The sequence below is a fragment of the Opisthocomus hoazin genome, chromosome 6 (assembly GCF_030867145.1).
Source record: "Opisthocomus hoazin isolate bOpiHoa1 chromosome 6, bOpiHoa1.hap1, whole genome shotgun sequence".
NCBI lineage: Eukaryota > Metazoa > Chordata > Aves > Opisthocomiformes > Opisthocomidae > Opisthocomus > Opisthocomus hoazin.
Window position 1 is genome coordinate 22162593 of NC_134419.1, and position 17740 is coordinate 22180332.

General features: G+C 36.4%; 1 protein-coding gene across 3 annotated transcripts in view; it reads left to right on the forward strand.

Annotated features, from left to right (window-relative positions):
- Positions 1-17740, forward strand: part of AGL (amylo-alpha-1,6-glucosidase and 4-alpha-glucanotransferase) — a 40407-nt gene that overhangs the window by 14219 nt on the left and 8448 nt on the right. For 2 of the 3 annotated variants that reach the window (XM_075424993.1, XM_075424992.1), the window contains exons 12-28: positions 122-309; positions 1388-1511; positions 2582-2745; positions 3268-3369; positions 3618-3770; positions 3851-4001; positions 5019-5143; positions 5255-5367; positions 5494-5628; positions 6163-6293; positions 6876-7012; positions 8716-8849; positions 10001-10176; positions 11973-12075; positions 13341-13566; positions 14011-14122; positions 14474-14609. In XM_075424993.1, coding sequence (XP_075281108.1) covers positions 122-309; positions 1388-1511; positions 2582-2745; positions 3268-3369; positions 3618-3770; positions 3851-4001; positions 5019-5143; positions 5255-5367; positions 5494-5628; positions 6163-6293; positions 6876-7012; positions 8716-8849; positions 10001-10176; positions 11973-12075; positions 13341-13566; positions 14011-14122; positions 14474-14609 — 2410 coding nt within the window. Of the gene's footprint in view, positions 1-121; positions 310-1387; positions 1512-1870; positions 1995-2581; positions 2746-3267; positions 3370-3617; positions 3771-3850; positions 4002-5018; positions 5144-5254; positions 5368-5493; positions 5629-6162; positions 6294-6875; positions 7013-8715; positions 8850-10000; positions 10177-11972; positions 12076-13340; positions 13567-14010; positions 14123-14473; positions 14610-17740 lie in introns of all 3 variants that reach the window. The other variant, XM_075424995.1, reaches the window with a different exon arrangement.

Sequence of the window (17740 nt, forward strand, 5' to 3'; positions counted from 1 at the left end):
TTAGAATTTTTACTCTTCATCACAGTGTTCTACAGCAGTAGAAAATTAAATACCATGTTTTTGTTTTGGTGCACATTCTATACTATATATATACACTGTAGTGATTTTCTTTCCCTTACAGGTTCAAATGTTTACTTGAGAAGAGAGCTTATTTGTTGGGGAGACAGCGTGAAACTTCGTTATGGTGATAAACCTGAAGACTGCCCGTACCTCTGGGCACATATGAAAAAATACACTGAAATCACTGCCAAATATTTCCATGGTGTTCGTCTTGACAATTGTCACTCAACACCTATTCATGTAGCTGAGGTACGCAAAAGTAAGCATGCTTATTATAAAGCAGCTTCTGTCTGTGAAATTAGTCCTGCACAGTTGCTATAAAATCTGCAGGACCTATATGGCAGAGGTTATGTGTGAATGAATCTTCTTCATAGCGTAAGCAAGGTTTCTTGATTGGTAATGTTTAGGTACGGTTTCAGCTACTTTAAATGGTCAGTAGTGTGGTGTAGCTACTGTATCTTTTAATTTTCCACTTTAGCTGAAATACTGCAGATGTGCATGGAGCTGGCTAGCTTCTCCCTCACGCAGCTATGGACTTAGTGCAATGACTGCCAGTGTCCAGTATGTCAGTTTTAGCTGGGGTCGTTGCCAGGACTTGGTTGAAAGTCTTAATGTTTCTTTGCCATATATATTTTGCTATTTCTGAATTAAACAGGAAGTGGTTTACTTCCCAGAACTTAAAAGATGGTAAAGAACACCTGCAAAAAGTTTAGTCTGGCAAGCTTATTGCTAAGATTAGTGCTTAATTGTTTACTATGGAGCTGACTATATTCACAAATTCAATTTATCTTGTAAATTAACTTAAAATAGTTTTGAGTAGAGCAGCTTGTTAGTGCTTAGTCTTAGCTTGGTTACAAAGTTTACCTAAATCTATGAAAAGCTTTCTAAAACAAGTTGATTTGCCTACACAAAAGTTGTAAGTGGCTCTTAAATGCAGCCATTTCCAAACTTCTGCCATTCTTTCACTTATTGTTACTATTTTTGGAATGGTAACTTCGAAGTCTTAAACTGAAGTCCTCCTCAGATATTTTACCTTAACAGATGTCTCTTTTATCCAATCTTTGTTCTTGCATTTTGAGTTAAGATTTTGTTTAAAAATGGAGTTGTAATTAACTTAGTCTTCAGAGAATTTCCTAGAATTACTCGGTCCATAAGTAACATCTGTAAAATATAAACATGTTTTTATGAATGGTACCTGTTAATTAATATTTTTTTAATGAACTGCATATATCAACATCTCATATATGTTTGGTTAAGTCATGTTGATGATTGCATATACAAAGCTGAAAATTAATGTCTTGCATTAAAAATGTATTATGATCTATAGGAGATGCTAGCAACAGCCAGATCAGTCAGACCTAATCTTTATGTGATAGCTGAACTCTTCACGGGCAGTGAGTACATTGACAATGTTTTTGTCAACCGTCTGGGAATTACCAGCCTGATTAGAGGTACAATAAGCAGTTAAAAATTATGTAGGATTGTCGTGTATGGTTTGGAGTTTTTAATGTGACACTAACATTGGTATACTTTTTTTATTTTTCTTACGTATTCGTGTTCTTTGCTTATGCAATTACCTTTTTCTTCTTCATGTTCTATTTAACTTCTCCTATGTTGTATGCTAATTCTTCATTTTGCTTGCATTTGTGTGTCCTCTTCTTTGTAACAACTTTATTCCTTAATTTTGGCTTTTTCTTTCTTTGCTGCATGGCATTTTTCTGTTGTCCAATCCTTGCCTAGCTTTGAAACTTGTCCTATTTTGTATCTGCCTTTCCCCTTTCTGTGGCTTTTTTGGCTGTGCTTTTTGCAGTACATGCTGGACACAGCTAGAAAATTGCGAGCCGATTTGTATGTAGTGGCTGAACTGTTCACAGGAAATGAGGAGCTGGACAATATCTTTGTGAATAGGCTGGGCATTACCTCCTTAATAAGAGGTAGGCTTGCTGTGTGTGTGGTCTCTTTCCAGCGAGAGATTATAGATGGCGTGCTTTTTCCAAGGAAAAGGTTTTTTCTGGATTATGCACTTTTAATTACATACTCTACGTAATCAAAAGTACAGTTTCTGTATAGTGACTTTTTTGATATTCAGTAAAAGATACAGTACTAGCTGTAAAGTAAAAGGAGGACATCCTGCATTAGTTCACAGAAGATTAAAGATTTCACTTATTCTAGTGAGAGAAAAAGAAGTTCTAGCACAGTTCTGCTATGCAAGTGCTGCATCATGTCTGATTTTTGTTGTTTGAGTTTCTTAAAGCCTATAAGAAATAGTTTCAGATCTCTGCTTTTTTCTCCCTTTTTTTCACTTAGCTTTCTCTACCTTAATATGTTACAGTAGATAGAATGCTCTGTGGTTATGTATCCACACTGGAGAATATAGTTATGTGGTTTGTAGTTTGTTTTGTTTTGTTTTTTTAAATTGAGTACACCAAAACAACAACAAAATGCTGCATTGACGTCTTTGTGCATGATGTACTCGGTGGTAGTTATTCTTATGCAAACACTTACCTATTTTGTTCTTTAGAGGCAATGACTGCTTATAATAGCCATGAAGAGGGAAGGTTAGTTTATCGTTTTGGAGGTGAACCTGTTGGCTCTTTTGTGCAGCCACGTTTGAGACCTTTGACACCAGCTATTGCTCATGCGCTGTTTATGGATATTACACATGATAATGAATGTCCAATTCAGGTGAGCACCTAAACCAAAAACCAAAGTTTACATTTAATGTTTTCTGAGTTGATATTTATGAACCATGGGAGGGCTTGGTGCAATCTGGATGTTTTTCCTGAGTGATATTTAGGAAAAATGTGTTTCACATCTTCATGTTTTCATAGAGAGAATGAAATTTTAGAACAGCTCCCTCTGATGTTCAAGATTTTGTCTTTCAAGGGGAAAAGTACATTAAAGCTACTTAATAAGCTGTTTTGATTCTTTCATTGCAGCTACTGTAAGTGGTTCTGTCTCTGCTTGTTAACGTGTTCTCCTAAGCTCCTGTTTTACAGGAGAAAATGAGAATGCTAGGAATTGGAGTATTTTTGAGGGTTTCTCGTAAGTTGCTTCTTTTTAATAATCCTCTTGTGATTGAGGAACTGATGATTATGTGATTAGCAATTCCTCTGTTAAACTGAGTATATCTTCTGTATGCTGAATTGGGAGGGATGAATTATGTTTTAAATTCATGAATTATTACCTATTTATTTTTTAACATAGCACCGATCTGCATATGATGCTCTTCCAAGTGCAATGATTGTTTCCATGGCATGCTGTGCTACAGGAAGCACCAAAGGCTATGATGAACTAGTACCACACCAGGTATGTGTCTACAGTTTAACGCCTAAGTTACTTTTAAAAATGTAAGCTTTATTCTTGTCCTAGGATATATATTTATTTTAACATTGTTTATTTGAAATTCCAAGCAGTTTACTAGCTGGCATTACTTTGGATTGTCCAATTTAATATGAAACTTGAATTGATGGTATAGTTGAGACCTCCAGCTGGTTTTTTTTGTTGGCTTTTTTTCAGAGTAGTTGATATTTGCTTAAATCTTAATTTTTTTACAGATCTCTGTAGTATCTGAAGAGAGGTTTTATGCAAAATGGAATCCAGCAGCACACCTGACTTCTGGTGAAGTTAATTTCCAAACAGGAATTCTAGCAGGAAGGCTGGCCATAAACAGGCTGCATCAGGAGTTGGGGACTAAAGGCTTTAATCAGGCAAGAAGTGAGGTTAACATGGCAATTTCTCCATGTTTATGTTCTGAATGAGTGTAGTTGCAATGATATGTCTTTTCTAGGTGTATGTAGATCAAGTTGATGAAGATATAGTGGCAGTGACAAGACATTGTCCAAACACCCACCAGTCTGTTGTGGCTGTAAGTCGAACTGCTTTCAGGGATCCTAAGACTTCCTTCTACAGTAAAGTAGTACCTGAAATGTGTATCCCAGGTAATCAGATTTCTTTTCAAGAGATGGCAGGTGTACAAAAAAAATGCAAGGTATTCTAGTGCCATACTTTTTAACTTCAAACACGTGAAATCAATATGAGAATTTTCAGTATATAACTCTCCTTATGTGTACTAACCACTTTTGGTGCATGCATATTAAAGAAACAATAACAAAATTACCTTGCTTAGGGTTTTCAAAGACATTTGTAGTGAGTATACTTCCTGTTATAAGCTCCCCATGAGGAAAAAGGGAAAAAGGCTAAAATCTTACCATATTTGTCAATGTCATTGGTATTCAGCTTTCTTGTGTATACCTGTTTTTGTGGTTTTAAAATATATCTTAATAAGAAACAACATTGTACTGTGTAAGTTAATATGAAGATAATATATAGTACATACAGAATATTAATCAAATATGCGAAGTATAACAACTTCTACACATTACCTGGCCATATTTCTGAACAGATGCTTTCCAAACTGGCTTTTTAAGTAATCTCAGTTCTTTAAAACAGGCACACACATGCACACAAAGTCAGTTGCATTATATGTTAAGACATTTATGAGTGGCTGCAAGACTTGGATACCTTAGTTTCTAGATTACTGAAAGGATAGAGAAAATTATTTTAATATTAACATAAGTTGTTACACTTTTGAGATAAACAGTCTGTAGCTGCGGTTTGGAAATCAATCTAATACAGTCTCCTAAAAGATAAAAAGGAAACTAACAGAGCTGGTGATCAGTAAAAGACAGGTTGTAATTCACTAATTGTTGACTGACTCTTCGGGTTAATTTTATTATAAAATAACAAAATTACAGTTTTATATACAATACAGCAAATGAAGGAACATTTGTAGGATCTTTTAAAACACTTCCCCATATGTGTTGTCACATTTGGTTGTTCTTTAGCTGTACAACTGAGACTTGTATTTTGAATATTTAGATTCTTACTTTTAGGTTTTGCTTCATGTTTTTGAGAGAAACACTTTAAATAATGCGGCATGATTTAACTTTTCTTAGGAAAAATAGAAGAAGTAGTACTTGAGGCTAGGACTATTGAGAGAAATGCTAGTCCTTACAAAAAAGATGAACATTTTATAAATGGATTGCCTAATTTCACAGTGGAACTCAGAGAGCATATCCAGGTAATTAACCGCTTTCATCCATGTTCTGGTGTGATATTTTGTAATTTGTGATATTTTACATTAGAGAAAAAGACATTTAATTTCAGTTGCAAATGTGTTTTCTTTTCTAAGATTAAAGACAGTAAAATCATAAAGCAAGCTGGAACTGCCATAAAAGGGCCAAATGAATTTGTTCAAGAAATAGAATTTGAAAAATTAACGCCAGGAAGTGTAATAGTATTCAGGTACGTTATTATGGTTGCCAAACGGCTGTGTGAGTTAAAATAAAATGATAGGATTCTTTGTTTTGAGACTCGGGAATAGTTGTTGTAAATGCTACATTTCTACAAGTTATACATTCATATTTACAGAGTTAGTCTTGACCCAAAGGCACAAGATGCTGTTGGTGTACTCCGCAATCATTTGATCCAGTTCAGTCCTCATTTTAAATCCGGAAGTGTTCCTGATGATCATTCAGCACCTATATTAAAAACATTGTTTTCTTCGTGAGTATTCTTTATGTTTCTGAAGTAGAACTGAAAGCGCCACAGTGGGAGCAAAGAACAGTCTGTAAACTTAGTGAGGAGGAGTGTGGTTTGTGGTTTTTGAGTTGGTTGGTTTTGGTTTTGTTTGTTTTTTTCTTCTACTATGGATGGCTTTGGGTTGTCACAGTGTATTAAAAACTCTGAGATACTCTTTTTATATGTGTATTACTAAGCAGGGTTAATACTTATAAACTTCCTAGGCTCTTTTGTTTGCGTTCTGTGTGGTTGCTACTTAAAGTATACTTACTAACCTGGAGTGCTTGTCAGTGTTGGGGAATGATTGTCCAGGGTTTGTACTGAAATATCTGAACAGAACATCTTAAAGTATCTGAAAAATCAGGCTCTTCATTTCCAAGATTAAGTGGAGAGAGAGTGGTATATATTGAATTATTTTAATGTAAGTCCGAAACTAGAATTGTTTGTGAAATCCGTTCTGTTTCCCTACTAATGTTGCTTTTGCATTTGGAATTTTTTTTTCCTCAATCATTTTTTCAGTATTGCATCTAAACTAACTTTGGCTGACCTAAATCAAGTACTGTATAGGTGTGAGGCAGAAGAACAAGAAGATGGTGGAGGTTGTTACAATATACCAAACTGGTCACCGCTGAAGTATGCAGGTCTCCAAGGTAATAGTTGCAGCATTCTTCATTTTCGGTCAAGAAAAAAAGTAAAATCAAGCTACTCAATCTACATCATACCTTCATGCTGTATGGCTAGTGCTATTGTTTGTATAAAAAAACAGTAAATTTGTTTCTGCTTGACCATACTACTAGTCAGTGTTGTACCCAGGAAATCACGTAATAAAACAAGAACCCTCTCTCTCAATACTCTGGGCTGGAAAATTAAGTTTCAACATGTGTTTTAAAACCAATGCCCATGCTTTTAAAATAAAAAAAAAATACATACACCTCCAGTGAAAATTCACACAAACCCTAGGCATTACTAGATTGTGGAAGAGTGTTGATCATTTATCATATCTCTGAATTCCATTATGATAGCTATTCCACAGTGATTTTCATAACTGTTTAGGATGTGTGCTGAGGAAACTACAATTGAGTTGTATCCTAACTCGTTCTGCAGATCAAGAGAAGTAATACAGTTAAATCCAGTTAAAGCATCTGTTGCTGTGTACCTTTTCCTCCTGAATTGTAATTGCTGCTTGTGATAATGATGTGCCTTTTAATACAGAGTTGGGTTTGTATCTTCAGGGTTAATGTCAGTGATGGCAGACATTAGACCAAAGAATGATTTGGGTCATCCATTTTGTGATAATTTAAGATCTGGAGATTGGATGATTGATTATGTCAGTAATCGTCTGATTTCACGCGGAGGAGCCTGTGCAGAAGTAAGTAAAAATACTTATTTAGTGACTTTGCGGTTTTATATTACTAGTTTATTTCCTTTTTAATTACTGTTATATTTTTAAATTCAGTCTGTCTATAATGTATTTCTTGTCTAGACAATTTCTTCTAAGAGATTAAACCATTAGTGTGTCTTTCCTCCCTATCTTCAATCCTATTTCAGAATAGACTGCAAAAGAGAGCTGAAAAATCTGTAGGGCATGAAGGGGTTGCTAGCTCTTATATAAAGGCCTGCAATGGTCCTTCCTTATTTGTTTATTGCTTTTCCTCAAATAAAAATGAAGTAACCATTTTTTTTCAAGTAAGTACTTTGAAAAGAGGGCCTAAATACTACTGAGGCATACATGATGATGATAGTTATAGTAAGATTGTGCAGTCAAGCACAGAGAAGATAGGAATTACTGAGATGCAAGTTAGTTGTATAGCTGCATTACAATACAATCCTTTTCTTTCTTTGTGAGATTTTATTTTCCTGCACAACAGTTGCTTTATTCATTTCACAAGATGAAGACTTTATTTGAGTAATGAATATAATAGTAAAGGCTTTAGCATTCTTATTTCACTTTGTTCCTGAAGTCAAGTGTAGTGATACAAAACAGAAGAATGGATAAAGCAGTCTGATGTTGTACTGAAGTGAATGCCGAATCTGACCACAGAGACAGAGCTTTTTTGGAAAGGAAGCTAGTCTAATACTTGCTGGATTTACTGGATTTACTGCTCTTCAAAGAATGTTGCTTATTTTTTCTGTGTATTTTTAGGAGTTCTTCATTTGTAGTGTCTCATTCTGTTCTGCAGAAAATACGAAGTGCCTATAGCTATACTGAAGTCACATGAAACTGAACTTTACAATTTCACTCTTTACATAAGTAACTTTCCCTTCATTATTTCCAGGTTAAAAGTATAATGTCATCATGTAATATATTGACATGTACTTTCTTCATCTGCACAATTTTCATCTGCAAGGTTTAAATCTTTAGTGACTTTCTAGTAGGTTGTCATGTTCTTCTTTAACAGTAGTAGAAGGGAAAGAAGATAAACACTTCCCAAATGTCAGACATTTTGCAGTGACACACGCTCCAGAATCCTGAGTCCTAGACCCAGATCTGCAGTCATTTTCACTAATGACCGTACATAATTTAGTCTTCTGATAATTTTTCTATACCTGATCTCAAGCTTCATCTCTTCAGTCCTCTCTTTTTAAGCAATGAGAAACCTCCTTCCTCGGTTTGGTTGAAGTGATGCCTTTTGACTTTCAGGTTTCTTTTGCTACTCAGTTTTAATAGCTTCTTTGTGATAGCCGTTTTTTTTTTTTCCCCCATACCAGGCTAGCTAAATATAATCTGTTTCTGTATTGATGTTCTTGCCCATGTATGTCATAGTACAGAGATAGTACAGATTTTTCCTTACTATTTTTCTTAGAGTTCATCTCGTTTGAAATTTTGAAGCAAGAAGGTACAGCAATTCCACCACTAGTATCTAGCATAGACATCATCTTAGACATGAATGGTTGTATGCCAGTGGTGTTATTAATAACTGAAGATACCTCATCTTTGTGGTGGTCAGGCATAACTTGGGTCTAATAAATGTACAAAAACTTTGATGAATACTTTAACTGGATGGATCCTGAAAGCACTGATTTTTTTGAACCCTAGTGTTATAGAATTCTAATTATATTGTATTTTAATAGGTTGGTAAATGGTTGAAGGCCATGTTTGTCTACCTGAAGAGAATTCCACGTTACCTCATCCCATGTTACTTTGATGCCATATTAGTGGGTGCATACACAACGCTTCTGGATGTGGGATGGCATCAGATGTCTAGGTACGCTTGGTATATCAGAGGTATAGAGGTATCTGTATGTATTTGCACCTTTGAAGTTTTATCTGCTGGAGAATATAATTGGAAGATTTTCATACTCATCCAAAGTAAAAGGGTAATATTGGTAGTGAGTGTCAAATCTGTCTTCTAACAGTAGTTGTTTGGAAGGTTAAGAGTTCAGATGTCTATCCAGGTTTTGAATTTATAACTACTGTTGGCATTGTGCAGTAGGAGGAGGAAAGCTTAAGCCAGCATTTCTTTGCCAGGCTTCAGAAATTTTTTTTGGTATCATTTTAGTACAACCGCAATGATTCCTTAAAGTTTAGGGAAAAACAATAATACCAGTTGTACTTGATGGTGATGCTTTGTTCAACATTGCTTCTCTAACACAGCTAAATATCCTTCATTATCTGAGCACTTTGCTTAGTTCTTGAATTAATTGTTTAATGGTCAATGTCTGCTTCTCTTTTGTTTCTTAAAAAAGGAAGGGAAGTTGACTTAATAGAGGCTTTATTCTAGCTATGAACATTCTGAACAAATCAAAATTGTTTTGTAAAAGTAGAGATGTTAAAATGGATGTAGAATTTGGTATGGCTGTGAAATCATGTGGAAATTAGTATATTTTGTGAAAAAATGCTTGGAGAAGAACTAGTCAGGAATGCAGGTTGCATTGTTTTAGACTGTGTTAATTGAGTTACTGATTTAGAATTTTTAATATGCATGAATATACATAAAACTATGACTATCTGTAAGAATTCTGACTAGGTTTGGCAGAAACTTTCGTTCATAGTAAAATACATTTTCTCATATTTTTTTGAGATTTTGTGTCTGTAGGCATCAGGTAAACCAAACCAAGTTCCTTTTTTTTTTTTTTTTTTTTTTTTTACCCTTTTCCCTGGGAGTATTTGACATAAACAGTCCCATTGGCATTAATAAATTAAAATTTAAGGCTAACATTGGGTATCCATTTTGGGGAAAAACGTGATTTACAAATTAAAGCTTATGTACAAAATCAGTTAATACAAAATGCTAATATTAACTCATTGTTTATTATATTTATTAAGCATAATATGTCTTCTGTAAATGAAAAAGGGTTCATTTTATAGACTGATATTGCTGAATGCAAAGTTATTTTAATTTGTGTTGAATTACAGCTTTGTGCAGAATGGATCAACATTTGTTAAACACCTTTCCTTGGGTTCAGTCCAGATGTGTGGGATAGGAAAATATTCTTGTCTGCCAGATCTGTCTCCTTCCTTACGTGATGTTCCCTATAGGCTGAATGAGATTACAAATGAGAAAGAACAGTGTTGTGTTTCCTTGGCGGCTGGTAAGTGAGGACAACTTTAAAAAAAAAAAAAAAAAAAAAAAGACTTCCGAAATAGTTAAACTGTTTTTAGTAACTATATTAAAATGGTCTTCATTGTGCTTGGGCGCTATACGTCAGCAACCATGTATGAGATGTAGGCAGCAGTTTTCCTCACTTTTCCCATATGTTTTAACTTGTGTTTAAAATAAAGATTTGCCCATATTAAAAATGTGGGAGTTTTGTATAGCAGTACTTCTTGGGGACAGCCATTTTATTACTGCTCTTGGTGGGGGTGGGGAGGGAGGCTTATGAACACTTTATTTAGAGACATTTTTAGCTATACCCACTTCTGTCATATATTGAGATCCACAAGTATGTTCTCTTTCTTTCCAGAAGACTTGCTTAAGATAAATATACTTAGCATAGTAAGTTTTGGGTTATCTTTTTTAAACATGAATTCAAGAACTGAATTCTAATGAAGTACAGAGGTGAATTTATTGTTTACAAGTTCTCAGAAAAAAAAAAAAAGAACTGTTAGCAGACCAGAAGAATGCCTGATCTGAAACTGTCTCCAAAAGGAAAGAGAATAAAAGCAGTCAGCAAATAGTATTTATATCTTTGGATGTTCTGCCAGCATCTGGCAGTCTTCAAACTGGGCACTTGCCTATGTCAGAAGTATTATCTGCTGTGTCTAGTGGCTTAGAATGAATTTATTTTTGTTCTGAGTTGGCCCATTTGTTTTCTGAAACCACAGAAACTTTTAACTTCCACAGATTCTATGGCATCTGTCTCACTAGGGTGTTTATTTTCTTCTTCTTTTTGCTGTCTCTCTTTCTCTCATGGAATTCTGTTTCTTTTAGTTTCTGTTTTTTAAGAACATTCCATTTGCCTGCCTCGGTGTTACCTAGATGCACAGAGGCACAGTGTTCCCTTGAATTGGTCATAAAGATTAATTATACTAAAGGGTTTGGTTTTAAATATTCCCTTCACACGTTCGCTGGTAATTGTGAGATTTTAACTCGTGGATTGTCATTCTCAACTGCTGTTGCCATATACTATAAAATTGCAGAGGTGTGGAGGCCATATTTCAGTATTAGCAAATACTTTGGAAAAGTAAGTGACAGAAGTTAAAATGTTGTTCTATCAAGCATGCACAGCAGACTGCCATTTTGAAACTTTACCATATGGAATTTTTTGATTGTTAGATTCAAAAATTTAATAGGTGGAAGAAAAGAGAAGGATGTACCTTACTGCTGTTGTTGTTATGCTTTATCAGTCAGAATCTTTCTTAGTAAGACGTAGTTCGAGAAGCTGCTGGAAGAGAGGAGCAGGATTCATTTTGTAGTGGCTGAAAACAATTCTGGATTGAAGAAATTCATAGCTCTCCAGTCTTCTCTTTTATGCTACTGAGATGGCATGGCTCTCATACATAAACTCCTGACAACAAACCATTATAAAACTTGTCATAGTTCTGGCTTTTGGTTTATTGGTTTTCTTTCTTTTTTTGTGTGTGTGTTTTTTAATTAAAGGATGTCATTTGGTTAAGTAACAAAGTGATTTAATAAAAATTTAAAGGTGAATGTTAATAGTACGAGAAATTCTGTTGTGCAGTCTTGACATTCTAGATTAATTGTTCTAAAATGAGGTTTTGTTTCATTTTATCAACAACTTGTTCTGGAAGGTTGTTTAAATATCTCAATCTAGGAAAAAATATAAATGTGAATATATTTTTACTTCTGGTTATTTTGGACATACGTGTGTGCTTGGAGGTGTCTGCCATATCAATAAATGAGATGAACAATGACATTTCTTTTTAGGTTTACCTCACTTTTCTTCTGGAATTTTTCGCTCTTGGGGAAGGGATACCTTTATTGCACTGAGAGGTCTAATGTTAGTTACTGGGCGCTATCTAGAAGCAAGGTAAGACTGACTTATTCTTGGTTCTTACTGGTTTTGCAGTAGTTCGGAAAAAGACAACTCTCAAAACCTGAGGTGACACACAAGCTGTTAGAAACAGTCAATGTGCAGTATAAAACTTTAATGGCCTTAGATGGATTTGGAAGTTGTCTCCAAGTGGAATTAAAAATATTACTTAAATGATTTTCATTTGCTTTCTTAGCATTGATGTGAAGCTGATGTTCTGTATAGATAAGGTGGGTTTAACCCCTGTAACATTACTGCTTGTCCTTAAACAAAGTGATTGTGTTTTGTATGTACTTTCATTATTGTTGCTGAGCAATAATTTCAAAATTACTTCTTTAAAATTTGAAGTAGCAAGAGAATACAATTTTAGTCAGAAAGATACGATTGCATGTCTATAGTGATTTTTTTTTTGTGGTAAATGCTAATATTTGTCTATTAATACTATAAATCAGCTAATTATGGATTGTTACAATTTGATATCTGTTTGTAAATGTTTAACCTGACAAATAGGGCAAATATAAGCCAGATGTATTGATTTGGTATTTCCATTAATCTTTTTAATTTGGGTGGAGCTTGCCACATCATACAACCATAAAAATTAGTTGCTTTAAATTAGTATGTATTTATGCTGTTGTAGACTTGGCCAACTATTACCTTTCTTATGCAGTGAGATCTGCAGTCTACTGGTATGTTAATATTCCCTTTTAAAGCTAGTTGGAGTCCATGTTTTCTGCAAGGTATGCGCAACGGTACTCAAATGAAACTTCTCATAACCTCAGTTGCTGTCACCTCTCTGTATTTTAATAGGAAATTCCCATCTACTCCTGCCCTCCGTCCCCATTCTACCCCACCCATCAGAATGGATACCAGGGTAATCATAAACAATGTCAATAAAAACTTTCCCTATGACCTGAGTGGGATTTGGATTTAGGCTCTGTATCACTACCTATGAAAAAGCAATGAAAAAGCAAACTAGCTTTTCCATATTAGCAGATATTGTATGTTTTGTACAAACTGATTTAAATGTATTCATGTTGGGGAATTTGTAGGGAATAGATGACTTTTTCTTGTAAAGGAAGTTCATGCTAAATGAAGTAATTTGTGGCTTTCAACAGAAAACTTTTGGCATCTGTCTTTAAGATCCTGTTTGTCTCTGACTTACCTTGCTGTTAAGGCAAACTTGTGTGCTTTGTACTTAATGCTTGGTCCAATAATGGCCTTGAAAGCAACTTAGTCAAGGCTGCATTTTTCTTTTGTTCTAGAAACATCATTTTAGCATTTGGTGGAACTTTAAGACATGGTCTCATTCCCAATCTGCTTGGCCAGGGGACACATGCCAGATACAACTGTCGTGATGCTGTGTGGTGGTGGCTTCAGTGTATCCAGGACTACTGTAAAATTGTTCCAAACGGATTAGACATTCTTAGATGTCCTGTTTCTAGGATGTACCCAAAAGATGAGTCTTCTCCTCAGCCTGCAGGCACTGTGGTAAAGATCACTTCTGATTCAAGTATTGAACACAACAATAAATTTTTAATGAAGGGATGTTATTTTTCTAGGTACAAGAACCTGCCACTATCTGTTGTTTATGGTGAAATTTTATTATAGCACAAGAATTCAATTTTTTAGGCACTTCTCATTAAATTTGCGTCACATGGTTAGACCAGGTGCAGGGGTTTGGGAATGGAGGAAAATAAATTCCGTCAGCATCTAAATTTTTTATTTGCTTTTGCTCTTGAAAAAATGTTTATATTAAAAATTGTATAGTGTATTGCCATTGACAAAAATCCTATGAAAACGTTAGATGCTTTTCTTTTAAAGTATCATAAACTAGAGGCTAAGAATTGCTACTATTTGCACATTAGATAGAGCCTTTCCTACTCATTTTTCATCTTGCCTTTCATATATCATCCAAACGTGCCATCAATCTAGGATCAGCCACTTTATGAAGTAATACAGGAAGCAGTGCAGCGGCACATGGAAGGCATAAACTTCCGAGAAAGGAATGCTGGTCCTCAGATAGATCAAAACATGAGAGATGAAGGTAACATATATAGAACACTTGCTATGCAATTCAAAAATATTGATTATATTTTGTATTTCTTTTCCTCTAGCTATCGAGTATAACTTCAAAAAATTAATTATGCTTAATGCAACTTAAACTATGTTACTTTAAGTACATTTGATATTTTAAAAGTGCCTAATTAGTTGTTTATTATTAGCAACTGTTTATATGTTGTGGTACAAGTTCTCTTTAAATGAAAGTTCACTTAAAGTACAGATCTCTTGTTCAGAGTTATTTTTTGTTTGTTTAGGAGGTTTGGGATGTGGGGGGCAGTTGGGGTTTGGTTTTGTTTAAAATATAGACTTAACACCTGATATTCTTTCTTGGCAGGCTTTAATGTAACTGCAGGTGTTGACTGTGAAACTGGCTTTGTCTTTGGAGGGAACCGCTTCAATTGTGGCACTTGGATGGATAAAATGGGAGAGAGTGACAGAGCTTGCAACAGAGGAATTCCAGCTACTCCAAGGTACAAAATCCAGGCTTTTGGGTGGATTTTTAAAATTTTTTAACCAAAATTTCTCTGCAGAACTACTATGTCTTCCACTGACACATCTGAGAGGTGATCTCTCAAATGTTCTAAATGTTTTTGCCTACTAAAATGTTAATGATAATTTTTTAATTTGTGCTCATTTGAAGAAAAACGGTGTGTTCATAGCAGGTGAAGCCCTCGGTTGGTGGCATGGTCTTAGCTGCCTGCAAAGAGTCAATGTTTGAATTCAAATAGTAAAATGTAATTTAGGAAAAACTGTGTACTTGTAGTGCTAGCAGTACTTTGTTATTTAGACTTGTTATAGGAGATAGATCTTGATAATTGTTGTGTCATTTCAATTCTTCTTATTTAGAATTCAAAAATATCTACATCATCATATGTTTTTAAAGTTAAGATTAAAAATTTTAAAAATAAGCTCTTTACTATGTGTTAGTAAACTGCTGCAGACATCCTTGCTTGAGTTCAGTACAGCATCACAGAATCTTGGAATGGTGTGTGTTGGAAGGGACATTAAAGATCATCTCGTTCCAAACCCCCTGCCATGGGCAGGCACACCTTCCATTAGACCAGGTTGCTCAAAGCCCCGTCCAGCCTGGCCATGAACACTTCCAGGGAGGGCACATCCACAGCTTCTCTGGGCAACCTGTTCCAGTGCGTCACCACCCTCATAAGAAAGGATTTATTTCTTAGATCTAACCTAAATCTACCCTCTTTCAGCCTGAAGCCATTACCCCTTGTCCTAATCACTACATGCCCTTGTCAAAAGTCCCTCTCCAGCTTTCTTGTAGGCCCCCTTCGGATACTGAAAAGCTGCAATAAGGTCTCCCTGGAGCCTTCTTTTCTCCAGGCTGAACAGCTCCAACTCTTTCAGCCTTTCTTCACAGGAGAGGCGCTCCAGCCCTCTGATCGTTTGTGTGTCACTCCTCTGGACCTGTTCCAACAGGTCCATCTCTTTCCTGTGCTGGAGGTTCCAGAGCTGGATGCAGGACTCCAGGTGGGGTCTCACCAGAGTGGGGCAGAGAGGCAGAATCACCTCCCTTGACGTGCTGGCCATGCTTCTTTTGATGCAGCCTAGGGTACGATTGGCCATCTGGGTTGCAAGCGCACATTGGTGGGTCATGTTGACCTCATCAACCAGCACTCCCAAGTCCTTCTCAGGGCTGCTCTTAATCCATTCTTTCCAGGCTGTATTTATGCTTCCGATTGTCCTGACCCGTGTGCAGGACCTTGCACTTGGCCTTGTTGGACTTCGTGAAGTTTGCACAGGCCCACCTCTAGAGTCTGTCAAAGTCCCTCTGCATGGCATCCCTTCCCTCCAGTGTGTCGACCGCACCACACAGCTTGGTGGCATCAGCAAACTTGCTGAGGTTGCACTCGATCTCACTGTCCATGTTGCCAACAAAGAGGTTAAACAGTGCTGGTCCCAGTACTGACCCCTGAGGAACAGCACTCGTCACTGGTCTCCACTTGGACATTGAGAAATTGGCCATAACTCTTTCAGTGCGACCATCCAGCTAATGCCTTATCCACTGAGTTGTCCATCCATCAAATCCATCTGTCTCCTATTCAGAGACAGGGATGTAATGCAGGGCAGCATCAAATGCTTTGCACAAGTCCAGGTAGATGATGTCAGTTGCTCTTCCCTTATCCACCAATGTAGTAACCCCATTGTAGTAGGCCATCAAATTTGTCAGGCATGGTTTGCCCTTAGTGAAGCTGTGTTGGCTGTCACCAGTCACCACCTTATTCTCCGTGTGCTATAGCATAGTTTCCAGGAGGATCTGCTCCATGATCTTGCTGGGCACAGTGATGAGACTGACAGGCCTGTAGTTCCCCAGGTCTTCCTTTTTTTCCCTTTTTAACAATGGGGGTTATGTTCCCCTTTTCCAGTCCCTGGGAACTTCACTGGACTTCAGGACTTCTCAAATATGGTGGATAGTAGCTTAGCAACATGAGGCTACTCCTATCTGCTTACAGAGGGCCTTGTCTGCTCGGTCTTCCTCATCAGGTGGTCCACCATAATGTCACCAGTCCCTGCCCTGCCTTTAATCCTGACCCATAAGCTCTCGGTCGGCTCCTCATCCATCAGTTTCAAATCGATTGCTGTCTGTGGGCAAGAACTGAAGAAAAACATTTCTCTTGCTTGACAAGTCAGGCACTTGAATTGAGAACCAAGAGAGGTTGAGGTATCTGCCCGAAAGAGGCTAAAACAGTGGTGCTGGAGAAAAATTTTACATCAAGCAGGCACGAAAACTCAATATGATATAATATGAAATTTATGCATATAGGGATTGTCTGAATAGCACCTGAAAAAAGAAGTAAACCCAAGAAATGCATTTAGTGCTTAGTTTAATGCTTCACTTTTGACTTATCTATTATGTCAGAAACATTACCTAAGTTACCGAAGTTCATGTGCAGATGAGAACCTCTGTATTGAACACAGTTTTAACATCAGAGGTCCAAGTTGTTTGACGCTGATCCTTTTTTCATGTTCGTAATCACTGATATGAAATGATCTTAAATCCGTGCAAATTACCTGGGTATGGTAATACCACTTTGAATTAATCTATTGTACAGAAAAAAAGTATCTGTTAGCCAGTTTAGTCAAGCTCATTCCCTGGCTGTTAGCTGACACAAAACCTCACCTGTTTTCACCCTTTCCTCCATTGTTTCCTGGTGGAATCGTGCTGATCTAAATAAAAGTAAATTGACATGGTTTGCTTATGCTAATGTTCTCTTCTCATACTCTTGGCCCTTCATGAAACTCAAAAGTACCCTATAAAACTGAGTGTGCCTGAAAGTGGGAGACAAGCTTCAGCGTAGATAAAGTTAAGATACACATCTAGGGGAAAAATAGCCTAAACCATGCCTACACAGTGCTGTCAGAACTGAGCTACAACGCAGGAAGGAAATCTGAGTCATTGGTAGCTTTCTGAAATCATATCTTGTGTACAGCAGCAGTCAAAAAAGCTAATAATAATTAATACTATTAGCTGTCATCGGTAAAGTTTTTTAGAACAAGCCAAAGGGCATCACTCGGCCTCTTTGGGAAACACTACACCTGCAAGATGCATTTGTGTCTCGAGTGTTATGTGTAGTGCTGGTCT